Source organism: Ammodytes marinus, assembly GCF_949987685.1.
Source record: "Ammodytes marinus genome assembly, chromosome: 8".
In the NCBI taxonomy this organism is placed as follows: Eukaryota; Metazoa; Chordata; class Actinopteri; order Uranoscopiformes; family Ammodytidae; genus Ammodytes; species Ammodytes marinus.
The window spans coordinates 14,753,435-14,766,797 of NC_137212.1; the positions used below are offsets into that span (position 1 = coordinate 14,753,435).

Here is a 13,363-nt window from a genome sequence, read left to right on the forward strand (position 1 = left end):
AACTTGAAGAAATTAATTTTGTTTTACATATCCAACAAGTATGGGCTACTTCTGACTACTTCTGAGTTTTGATCTTTGTTCACAATTTTACCATTTGATCACTTTTTGAATAAGTTATACATAAATTCTACTGAAAATGATGAAAAATGGAAACTTGAGAATCAAAGCTGATTTGGATATCATATCTGATAACAAAATTAATATTGCTGAGTTTTAAACAATTGGTCGCACAAAACTATTATAAATTTAAGTGAGCATTTATAACAGAGATTGTGTGGAAAAATATTAATCTCAAGCTAATTAAGATGCATAAATACCTTTCTTTGTATATTGAAAGTGTACACACACATGCACATGTATTTACTTTGCATGCTATATACTGTACAGTATATATCCTACCTTACTTGTGTCTCCCAATTTATTTGTGTGTCTATCTATCCAGACATTTTTTGTTATTGACGATTTATTTTATATTACCAAAAACATAACTATAATGAACTATATTCAGAATGAATGTAAAAAAGTGTGCATGTTTGGTCAAAGTACCTGTGATATATACTGTATGACCATTATATGGATTTGGCGGGAAAAACAAAGTCAGATCAATGCAAAAGGCTAAAGTATATAAATGATGACTACATATAGAAACAAATGTACGTATGGAAACACAGTTTAGGCAGAACTTCAAATAGCTTAAAAGGCTGCACACGTCAAACAGATCACAGCGAGTTTTCTCTGCAGGATTTCTTTCATTTCCCTCAGAGTTTCTTCTTTCAGAGCACATTACCATCACTTCCCATGCTGAAGTGTGAGCCATTAAATCAAAAAACACAAACAAAACTGTTTGCACAGTCGAGACTTAATCCATCAGGTTCTGTGCAGACACCTCCCTCCTCTGTATCCCATGCTCCTGTGTGTGTGGCCTTGAAGTCAACATTACATCATTAACACCATCAAGACTTTACAACAACAGCAGCCAGTGTGTTGATTTACTGATATTAAACTTGTGACTCCATCCCGGGTTCCATCACAGTGAAAAAAGAGCTGGACATCCGGAGCCGTTTGATGTATTCAAGGGTAGAAAAAAATTTGGTTTCTTTTTCCCTTCATCTCAGAGGGGCCCAAGACTCCGCCGAGGGGCTGTTAAAAGCAGGAAAATAAAACCAGCCACACTGAGGGCAGAGCTCATAGATCATTTGGCCAAAACAGCGTGTAGGTTAAGTGTGTTCGGGGTGTGTTTCCATCTCCTGCTGCATTTCACAAGTCTCCCTGGGCCACGTTAATTGATCTCAGCCTAACTTGCATGTGCAAAGAGACACAAAACTTAACACAAAAACGATTATGTAATGTAAAAGCAGTATTTGGTAAACCACAAGAATTCTCATACACACCTGTCAAAGAGATACAGTACATATTGTAACCTCTCTGTCACACACACGCACGCACGCGCAGTCACGCACGCACACACACACAGACACACACACACGGACGCACCGCAGCAAGAGCATGGAATACAGCCTAAGTGAATAATCGCAACCTCCTGCCGTATGAAAACACACACATACAGGATCATAACCAGAATCAGACTACAAAGTGTATGCTCAAAAAAACATTTGTGGAGATACATGTTTTTCACAGGACAGAGACATAATGCTGTTATGGGGAAAATATCTACAACTCAATTCATGAGCACCATGACTAATATAATTAAATCTGCAAATTCCAAAATAAATGATTTACTAGTGTTTTTATTCATTTAGTTTGACTCATTGCAATACACACATAAAATAATACAAACATATCAAAGGACCAATCAATACTTGAAAGAATGTCGAAAAGATACAAGAATTAAAAAATCTTGCTGAATTAGCTAAGAGGGGGTTTAACCCAATGTTAAACCCTCTGTACACATTAAAGAACTACCAAGACAGCTTTATACGTACTTCATTTTTTACACATTTCAAATAATTTGTAGTACTGTTTATTGTAATCTTTCATTTTTGATTAGGGGTTTCCCTTTTTTTTGGGAACAAATAATGGGGACCCTGACCCCTAAGGTTGGGAAAATTGGCTGCCAAGGATGAAAGCGAGAGGCTTCATGAAGAACCTCTTTGTGTGCGATATCAAAACCAAGCAAACTGTCACCGTTGGCAGTTGTTTGGACATTGGTACGGTGGGAACTTGTTTGTCTGGTCTATTTGTTTGTTGTGATGGTCTCTCACGGGGGGGAAACCCTCCCACTCAATTGGCCTTGGGATCCAGAGTAGCTGGAGGACAGGTCATACAAAGGCGCAGTGTGACAGGGTCATCACTGTCACCGCCCAGAGTTGGGGGGATGTGCCAACTTTGCAACTGACGGCATCGTATGGTTGCCATGTTCTGCTCTCCTCAAGTCACCATGCCCTGAAACCATCCACCAAAAGCACTCAAAAACATGTTTACGGAGAGAAACGGGGAGGATAGGCTATAGGGATGAAAAAGACTACTTCTAAAGCCTAGAGACTATAAAGGAAACAATCATCCAGCATCACAGGACCACCTTTGCTGGACTCGAGTGTGCGTGTGTGTGTGCGCGTGTGTGTGCGTGTGTGTGTGTGTGTGTGTGCGTGTGTGTGTGTGTGTGTGTGTGTGTGTGTGTGTGTGTGTGTGTGTGTGTGTGTGTGTGTGTGTGTGAGAGAGAGAGAGAGGCTGGGCTGGTGAGAAACACAGTGGATTTACATAGCAGCCTGCGACTTCAAACGAGGTGGCTGACATTTGAATGGGCTGGTGGTGGGAGCCTCTGGTGGGGTTTTTGTTGCCATGCAGGGTGAGCCAAGGAAAAGTGGGCACGCACACTGCTGGGATTTGTGTGTAGACAGCTTGTCCTGTTTACTGGGCCCACAGGTAACCATAGGAGCCCTGCATGAACTGAGTGTGCAAGAGACAAAGAGAGAGAGAGAGAGAGAGAGAGAGAGAGAGAGAGAGAGAGAGAGAGAGAGAGAGAGAGAGTGTGAGAGAGAAAGATAGGGAGACCAGGAGATGGAAGCTTGGGGGGCATGTAGTGTTAGATGGGCACTGAGTCACCGGGTAAACTGCTAAGTGAGGACAGAACAACTCTGAGTAATACACTAATAATAGGGGAGCAGAGATCAGGTCCATGAGACCTGCATGCCCTTTTGTAAGCGAGTACAGATGAGCTCCGTGACTCTGTTCATGACTACAGCAGCTTTTATGGATAAGTGACAGAGGTGAGTTGAGTACAATGCAGTTTTCGTAAGTTCTCATGAATGCATAAGTCTGTGTTTCAGCATTACAGACACCACATCCTCTATGGAAGAAGAATTTAACTGTGATATTCTGCTTCACTCATATTAGTTGACTTCAACTAAATTATTTGAGACTTTTCTATAATTTTCCATTTATTTCTTTGAAATATTGGATTCTTTCACCTCCACAGGTCTGCAAAATGAATTCAAATGAAACATTTCTCTGTTTTAAAGGGGACCGGCCAAAAATGTTTGGGAACCACTTCTCTACATAAGCTGTAACGTTCCAAAGAGCCAAAAGAAAAATCCTATGCATTTATTTCACTTGGCAATTAAAATGGCTGGCCTTCACTCTGTAATTAGTTGATCTCAGCATGTCAGGCTGATACAGAACCAATGATTAAAAAACAACCTAAAATACGCCTGGACAGCTGCGGCTACACTTCTGACTACGTCCAACCATAACAGTGTCAACCTCACAAGGAATAAATGTTAGTTCAGCACACAGGGAACCAAAGGGAAAAACCCTTTGCTCCTGACAAGGAACACCTGCCTGAGTGAGTGTATGCTCTGGAATGAAGCCTCTGGGACACAGGGAGGGAGGCATGTGAGTGAGTGAGTGAGTGAGTGAGTGAGTGAGTGAGTGAGTGAGTGAGTGAGTGAGTGAGTGAGTGAGTGAGTGAGTGAGTGAGTGAGTGAGTGCATGCATACGTATGTCTGTGTACATAATCTGCACAAAGACCCAGATTCATACATGAGTCTAATTTAAACTTAAATTACAATTCCTAACTTTCCATTGTATTGTGCGCTTGGGTCAGGATTCCGACTGCAAACACAAAGTGATCCGCTTCCGCCCACACGGATCCGACACTTCTCTCTCTCTCTCTCCCCTCCCACAGCTTTCCCTTTCCCTGCCTGGCTGCCCTGCTGCCTGGGCTGGCTGGCGGTCGCCCTGTCTATCAGTCTATTTCCAGGCTCAGGGCCCAGCGCCGAGGCAGGCAGTCAGTCAGGCGGTGTGGTGTGGTGGAGGGCAGAGGGGTTGATGCGTGTGTCAGAGAGGCGCTCTCCCACATTCCCCTGGCGGCTGGCAGCAGGCCGGGGCCTGCGGAGGGGGGTTCGCCTCTTTCTCACGACCTCTCAGGTTCCTGCGCTCATCTGGGAGCTATTCATTTCCTGCCAGAAAACAGCCTTCCCCTGCAACTGCAGGAGGAGGGAGGGGGGAGAGGAGGTAGAGCAGTTTGGCTTCAAAATGAGTCCAGAGCTTGGTACAGCAAGCCCTGGGCTTAAATCATAAAGCTCTCGCTTGTCTGGGCTGCAATCAAAGACAGCCCCAGTGACGGGCCGAGAGAAAGGGAGAGAGAGAAAGAGGAAGCATGAGAGAGAGAAAACGAGTGAGGACCATATGGTAGCACTTAGGGAGCCAAGGAGGAAGCACTGGGGCTTTTTCCCCCCTCCTTTTGCTCGCTGCATGCACGCGGAGTGTGGGAAAAGTTAATGGACACGCATGGCAGCTAACCCCCCGGTCGTGTTGTGACATGTGTGCGGTCACTCCGGCAGCTCGGCCACTGCACTGGGTAATTGGAGAGGCTCGTAAAGCTGTTCTCCAGAGGGAAAGAGCAGTGAAGATGTGAAGGGGAGAGGGAGGAAACCAGGGAAGGTGGTGAGGTGGAGTAGGAGGCAGCTCAGCAGCTGGGTGTTGTCCGGGTCACACCACGTGCCTCCCAGACGTCCCCTGTCCAGCTGTGGCCCCGGGGCTCAGGGCAGGAAGCTCCACACTGGTCCGAGCACAGCTGGAATGCTGTGGGAAGATTTTGCGTATGTGTGTGTTTGTGTATGTGTGTGTGTTTGTGTGTGTGTGGCTTTGAGTAAAGAAGCTCTGGCTCACAGGAGGCCGAATGTTATCCCGTGTGGTAGGCCTTGCCCTAACCCCCTCCCACACCCTACACACTTAACTCCCCACTACCTCACCCATTATGCCCTTTGGCCAGGCATGTCCTCACCCAGCACCCTAAAAACACACACACACACAAACACACACACGCACACACACACACACGCACACACACACACACACACACGCACACACACACACACACACACACACACACACACACACACACACACACACACACATGGCTTCAATCATTGACAGGGATGCATGGCCCCCCGTAAAAAGGTGTGATGGAAATTCAAAATGATGGCACTTATCCACACTTTGTGCCTCTTAGCGCACTGATAATTGCAAACACCTGCACCCCCTCCACACACACACCCCCTTCAAAGAAGGGCCACACTCAGATAGCTGGAGGGGGCACACACACCTGGGCAGAGCAGAGCGCTACCACATGGCTCAATGGCGAGGCGAGGTGTTTAACGTGTCCTTCTGCTGTCAACCCCCCCCCCCCTCTGCCCTCGCCCAGTGGCATCAAGGAACTCCCTCAGCTCTGATTGAAGGCAGCCTGAGGCTCCTCTCTGCTCCATACTGCCAGGAGATTAATGCTGTTGGTCATATAACCAACTGGACAGCGGAAGTCCTCATAATGATGATTTCTTAGCTTATTTTTTTTGTTTTAACTGTTGGTTAGTTGTTAGTTTAATAAGCATGTGTCCCAATTAGGAGTGCAGAAAGGGCCAGTTAAAGGCCACTGAATTATTTGCACTGATGAGAGGCTTCAAGTAAAAAATAAAGCAAAATGCATAGGTTAAAAGAGAAGATTCAGGTTTGATTGAGATCCTTCCACTGCTGCTTCCAGTCAATTCAGACATCCTCAAACATCTCCAACAATATTCTCATGCATCTGTATTTGTAATAACATGTATGTGTGTATGTGTGTGTGTGTGTGTGTGTGTGTGTGTGTGTGTGTGTGTGTGTGTGTGTGTGTGTGTATATATATATATCTCAGACTGCAATGCACTTGTGCGCTACTAGATGGCGTAAGTGACCTCTGTAAGGCTCCAGAGTCTCCAGAAAAGGGGAAACTGCTGGACTGTCAAGCGTCAGAAACAGCACTGGATGGCCCAGCTCCCGTGCCAGATTATTAACAGAGCCACTGTCTCCTGCCCGAATCACTTATTTAGATAATAGAATGAAAAGGCGCAGGGACAGTGGTTAAGCACTCAGACTGCCTCAAGAGATGCATGCCTCTTGATGAATATTATTTTTGCAGAGATCAATCCATAAACATTACTTGTAAAATGACAGTCTCTCGCACCTAGAAATACTTCACTAGCTGAGCAAAGGGATATCATTTTAAAAAGTGCGCTTTTTAAAAACATTTTCTATCCGTTTCGGACCCTTGTTGCGTTCAAAACGGAGTTAAAAAAAACACTTGTTGAGTATGCTATAGCCTAAATAGGCCACTATGTAAAGCTATTCTCACCATGACAAGTTCTACAGCCGAATTGAAAAGCTACTGGTAGCTCAAACTAAGTGCAAATATATAGGCCTGGCATATGGATCTAAATAAATCGATTCGAATAAGTAAGAGCAGAGATTGTTTTCCCAACAATAAAAGGAACAGGCGCATGTTTTTAATATCTTTACAAATTTATTTGTCTTCCAAAACGAAGAATATCATAAGAGCATTTAACACATCTTTGGCATCACACAGTAAAAAAAGACATCTCAAATATATATATAAAAAATGCAGTGAACGGACTTCCACAATACAGATCTCATTTCAATATGAACTTTACTCCCTTGTCAGCTGTACAAATATAGTGCATACTCTTTCCATTTTACAAGAAAAAATCTGATTCAAAACAACTTTCTAAGAATGAACAAAAAGAGAACTAATACGTGTATTTTTAAAGTCTTGTATGGTCCTTTTCCGCTTTATTTTATTTTTTTTTGTTCACCAGGGTCGCCACACTGAGTCCGCGTTGCCTGAAGGGGCACCGGGAGAAACCGCAGCCGGTACAGGGACCGACGTGCTTACGTTGTTGGCATACACGGGGATAACGGGCCCGTTTGGCGCAAAAGCCGTATTGGGTATAAGGAATGCAAACTGTCCGTCTGTGGCGGGCACGATCTGGAAACCGCCATACAATTTGGTGGCGTCCGAAGAAGGTAAACTCGCCGGCGAAGAGCCTCCTTTACAGGACACGGCGTTCATGGGCAACACCTGCGGAGATGAGCTGGGGATCTGCACCATGGACTGGCCGTAGGAGGGGTGCGTTGGCCCGCCGCTGGGTGGGAGCTGGTGCTGGTGCTGATGCTGGCTTGGGTAGTTCATGGCGTTAATCTGGGTCATGCAGTTGGCCAAGTGCCCGAGGAGCCTAGTCCTGACCTCGGTGTTTACACCTTCGCAGGTGGACAGGAAGCGGGTGACTTCATTCATACACTCGCTGAAACCGGCACGATATTTCCCCAAGACAGTAGGGTCCGTGTTCAGGGCTGCTGCAGAGAAGACAGATAGTTGTTATGTCAGGATATCCATATGCAAATCTTGTTTTATCTCCAAAATATTTGTAAAAAAAAAAAACGCTGACGAATTTCGTGAGACTGAGCCCAGATATGTTCTATAAACGCAACACTAACGAGACAGATTAGTCTGGGGAAAGGCTATTTACCGGTCATCTGAGCCCGCTGGAGGTTCCGGAGATGCTTCACCGTCATCTCCAGGATGTCCGCCTTCTCCAGTTTGGAGTGTCTGGAGCTCTGAGGAGACGGAAAACACACATGGTTAGGATTACGCGCTCGCTTTCTCACCGTTTGACAGCGGGCAGTTTGGAAATCTATTAATAACTAGGACCCTAAGTGTGTACTTACATCTTTTTTGAGCGCATCCAGGATGAGAGTTTTCAGCTGCCCCAAGCTCTCGTTGATTCTGGCTCTTCTCCTCTTTTCCATAATTGGCTTGGATGACTAAAAATACAAACAAATAAGATATTTAATGTTACATTCTTCTTTCCTATTTGGTGCGTAAAAGTGAAATGACTCGCTTTGATGACAAACGTGAGAAGTTGTGTCCAAATGAAATGTTTCTGGCTTTTAGTTAGATGACACTATATGGAAAACATTTTTCGAAGCAATAATACCAACCTTTCGGTGCTCAGAGGCTGTCTTGGGTTTATCGGGAGTTGTGTTCATGCTCGCCGGGGTCGCAGCCACCGGAGAGGAGGAGGATTTTTCCATCATATCAGAAGGCATCTTTTTTTGATCGGAAATATCCCAAAAAACCACAGCAAATTACGATCCACTGGCGCAGAAAGGACGATGAATATGTTCAACACGCTAACATTCAAAAGTCCCCTCTCCCTCAATAAGAAACGAGAAAAAAATCCTGAGATATGTATCAAGTTACAATCCGTTATAGAGCGATGTGCGGCAGCAGCAGAAGCAGCAGTTATCGGGAGCGGATGCAGAGCGTCTCTGTTGGGCTCTCCGCGTGTGGCTTGTATTTATATCTCGCACTGCACGCGAACGGCTCGTGTGAAACTTCCCAAACTTTCTTTCCCACAGTAACTTTCCACCAATCAGGGCGAGGGACACGCGGCCCAAGGGAGGACGGCTCGTGGTCGGCGCCCTCCCATTGGTTGTTTGGCCGCTTGAGCTGGCGGCCAATGGCGCGAGGCCCGGGTTCAGGGCACAGCCGGGGAAACTGCCTTCAGTTTTCAATCATCGTACCGTTTACATATTAACAGTGGTGCCGCTGACTGGGCACAGCCACCAGGACTCAGGCATACTTTTATTTATTTATTTATTTATTATATTTTATCTACCAGATAACTGCAGAAGACAGGCTAGTAGCCTAATTTGTATAAATATAAATCATTGTAAAAAATAAATTATACACATCTTCATGTGACAGCACCATAGTAGCAAATAATAATAATAATGTTTGTTTTTCCTATTCTACCCAGGTATCAGCACCCATATTAAATCCCTAAGTAGGTGTCCTAAATGAATTGGTAAATGCTTATTGTGAAGTACAACATTTTCAAAGAGAGACGTTTGCATCGTTAAAAACCACCGATGGGAAGTGGTAGGCTGTCAGGTAATAAGTTTCAGTCATGTGCCATACACACACGCAAAGGAGGGTGCAGTTTTTTTCTTCTTCTACCCAGTAGATAGATGCTGCTGTCATAACGGCATTAGCAAAATAAACATCTTCAGATCACTCAAAAACCACTGGAGGAGACGAACCCAAATCCTCTCAAAACACACAGCCTTAAACAGGACAACAACCCATTATATTCCTGGGAGCGAGTATACCCTAACGTTAATTTGGCGTATACCCTCGGGGGAGGAAATAACATTATAACTCGCACACTCCATTTCCATGTTATTTACCACTAGCCAGTTTCCCCCCCAACTCTGTGGTGCAAACTTTGGCATTTAATCATGCGCTGGTGTTGTGAATGTGGAGCACGTGCCAGGATGTTTTATGAGCGCGGTGGTTGGAGGTTTGGCCGCCGGGCTGCCGGGGGGCCGCCGAGCCATGGGAGGGAGGAGGCTGGAGGGGGGCGAGGGGAGGGTGTGTGTGTGTGGCGGCGGCGGTGGTTTACATTAGAGGGGAAGGTAAATAGCAGCTGCTGTTTTAAAAGCCTGGGAAAACCACGCCCACAGAGAGAGAGAGCTGGATCGGGCTCCCTTATCGGAATGTGAGCCAGAGCAGAGATATTTCTGAGCCCGGCGGAGAGCTCACACGATCAGACCGATGCCTCCCTCCTCCTCCTTCTCCCCCCGCCTATGATCGCCCTATAGCGTTCAAGGCTTTTTTAGTCTTCAGGTCATAATTTCATTTCCTTATCTTTATTGTAGCATGAGTTAGGAGCAGACGAGCGCTCCACTAAGCCTGCGCGACTGCTCATAATCATAGTTTTTAACCAAACCTGCACATTGTGTGAAACTCTTGCGGGTGTTTAAAGTTGGTAGAGTCATTGACGTGGTCATATGTTTCTATTGCCCAACGAATACAGATGTCAGAGGGGGAAAAAGCAGTGACTTCGCTAAAGACTGAAGTTACCGGCTTCCAATCTAATCAAGAACTAGGCCTACTTAACCCATGTTTAATAGTTGTTTGTGGTTTACTTTCTCATGGTGGAGGAATTCACACAACCTTCCGAATACAAATGAGAACGCAAGAACACGAACCATGCGCAGTTATGCTTTAATGTTCACTTTGCCCTATAAGAGGAGTGTAATCAGAAAAAAAATAATGAAACGAGGCTTCCCATATTGCGCAGCACAGCCGTTACTTTACGTTCGAGAGTGTGAAGTGGAGCTCGCGGCATGGCTCTCCGCTGAGCACACACACCTCCAGCTGCTGCAGACCGCGACACGTGGCGCGCAGGCGACCAGTGGAAGCTGCTCCTCTCGCCGGCTTGCCGCCTGGATCCGCGGGGCGTCGCCGGCGGCTGGCCGCGAGATCGTGGATTTGATAGGCAGCGCAGAGCTGCACGGGGCTCCAGAGCCCTCCTCTGAGCACGAGAGAAGCGCGGAGATGGGCTTTTTGAGATTCTTTCCAAACCCACTTGAGCGCGCAGCAGTACATTACAAAGGTCTGAAAACGATATGCTATCCCCACCAGCAGCCTGCAGACACGGATGAATGATGTTATCAGAATGCTAAGACATGACGTTATGCTTTTTATGTCAGTTCCAACATTTTAGTCTCGTGTGACCACACCACTTTGAAGCCATTGTGGATTTAATATCACACAGATTTCGATCTATAAATTAAAAAAAAAGATGCAATCTTGTTAAACGGCTGGTTAAAAATAGGTCCACACACTTATACCAGCTGTAATGTCAGAGTGAGTAACTGGCATGTGGAGACAGCAGTGAAACCACACACGTGTCTTGTGCGTAATTGCAAACTTTGCTTTTGGCTTTTTAGAGAGGCTGGTCTGGTCTGTCAAGCGCCCCGAAGCAGCCTATGATCCTTAATATCCTTCATGAGCAAACAATGCTGCCTCTGTCAAATACATCACTAACGTGTCTCATTGTTGTGAAGGGCACACCTGAGCCATTTAGCCCTCGCACAATGGCACTGACAGAGTTCCAAAACAAATGTATTGAGCTGAGGCAGACAGTGTGCAGGTTTTGAAACGCTCTCCGCCTGAATGACTTTCTCACGCTCATGTTGCAAGAGGACTCCGGGAGTGAACTGAGTCACGGAGCCTTGGCTCTGTCGCTCACTCCCTTTTCCTTGTGAGTTAAAGAATAATAAGAAAAAAAAATCTTATGAGGCGCACCTGGCTGCCGTCGGTCCCCCGAGTGTTACCTGTTGCTATGTCTCAACTCCTCTATCACAAGACATCTGTGGGAAACAGGCTGACTAACAGGGAACACGAATCTCTGTGGTAAAAGCTTTTGATCACATGATGTGTAGAGATACTTCAATGATGAAAAGACAGTGACAGCAGACAGGAAAACAAACATTACACAATTTTGTATTTGGGACCCCCCCCCCCTACACGCACAAGGTTCTCACACTTAAAAAATAAATAAAATAAAAAAGTCCCCCTCGCCTGTCGCTGCACCTACCACCATCCCTCTTGATCTTATCCTCTCCCCATTTTTATCTTTTTTTATTATATCTTAGCTCCCCTCCTCCCTTTATCTCCCTCTTCCTCTTTTCTCATCCCACCGCTCCCTCGGTTTCCCAGGACTCATATCTTTATTGGGCTCTCTCGACCATGGACCTCCACACTGCAATAATGCAGCAATAATGTCATTAGACAGGGAGATTGTGGGGCTAAAGTGTGTGTGAGAAAGTGTGAGATATTACCCTCTCAAAACAATCTGGCCCGCCGTCACCCACTGTTCATGCATTAATGTGTAAGCTATTGGTGAACAGTGCTTCTGCCAACAGGCGCTCCTGGTGCCACACGAGTGTGTGTGTGTGTGTGTGTGTGTGTGTGTGTGTGTGTGTGTGTGTGTGTGTGTGTTATTCTGGAAGGTGGGGTTGCAGGCTTAAATGCCTTTGCTGACAATTAAAGGAATAGTTCAACTTTTCTTAATTTCTGGCTTTTTGTCTCACTCTCCGGTTCAGGAAAAGGCGACAGAAACTGTTCCTGTAACTATGTGTGCACTTTTGATATATAAATGAGCAACGGTCGCTCATCCAGGTTAGCTTAGGTCAAACACTGGCAGTCAAGGGTAGCAGGTCAAAATATAAACTTTACAACATCACTAAACTGTCCTGTGTGCTTGTTGGGACTCGTTTATCCATCACGTTATGTTGCACTCTATATTTTTACACAAAATGTCATTCTAGAATCAAAAACAAACGTGACCGTCAAAGGCACTTACTGGTTTTTAAATTACATAACGTGTAAAAATATATTGGAACATATTGTGGTAAATAAACAGGTCCCAACAAGCACACAGGAGCCTTTACTGATGTTGTAAAGTGTATATTTTGACATTCTCCCCATGACTACCAGTATTTGAGCTACGCTCGGCTGGATGAGCAACCTTTGTCCATTTCTACATCAAAAATGCACGTGCAGGTTTCTGTCTGAAATGTTGAACTATTCCTTTAAGCTTTATTACTGGCAGGAAGAGTGGCAAGTAAGCAGGCAGTAGGATAGGCTGCATCAAGACCAGCCAAGAGGTGTCATGTGGCAGCCGCTGCCAAACTTGAGGTTGGTGGCACTGTGTTGACGCAGCCTGATTTCTCAAGAGGCTGACTGACTTCTCCATCAGTTCACACTGTGATTAGCATGGTCAACAAGTCACCAGGAATCTTTTCATTTCCTACAGAGCTGAGTGGCCAATGTATGCACAATCACTGCTTGTCAACAGCCTATGAACTTTGCAGCTCTGCTTGGAAACCAAAACTAGGCAAGAGGCTCTTTGAAAACAGTCAGACACTCTCAGTTCTCTACAACTTTTATTTGTAGAAATGATTTAAGAAAGGAACTTTGGTCGCATGATAACAGGTGGTTGAATATGGTGGGAGATTGCAATAGAGATGTGACTCATATATCTTGAAAGTAAGTGGAAGTTGAGCTTATTTTGAGTCTGTGTGGTGTTTTTAAGATGCTCTATTTATAATCTCTGTATAATTTATGTTTCAAGTTTTCATACACAAAAACTGCATAGGTTAAGTTAAATATTATACATTTATCTGCTGGCTGTAGGGGGCAGTACCTGTTGTTGGTTGC

General features: G+C 45.2%; 1 protein-coding gene across 2 annotated transcripts; it reads right to left on the reverse strand.

The window, feature by feature from the left end:
• Positions 1-6,831: 6,831 nt before the first annotated feature.
• On the reverse strand, positions 6,832-8,597 carry her6 (hairy-related 6). 2 transcript variants are annotated; one of them, XM_080033335.1, is made up of 4 exons: positions 8,290-8,597; positions 8,017-8,112; positions 7,818-7,905; positions 6,832-7,641 (listed from the first exon to the last, which is right to left on the reverse strand). In XM_080033335.1, exons 1-4 carry the CDS (start codon positions 8,395-8,397, stop codon positions 7,100-7,102), a joined length of 834 nt encoding a protein of 277 aa, XP_079889461.1. In that variant the 5' UTR covers positions 8,398-8,597; the 3' UTR covers positions 6,832-7,099. The 2 variants fall into 2 exon arrangements, with proteins under 2 accessions (XP_079889461.1, XP_079889460.1); XM_080033334.1 differs by having other exon boundaries at positions 6,832-7,644.
• Positions 8,598-13,363: the final 4,766 nt, after the last annotated feature.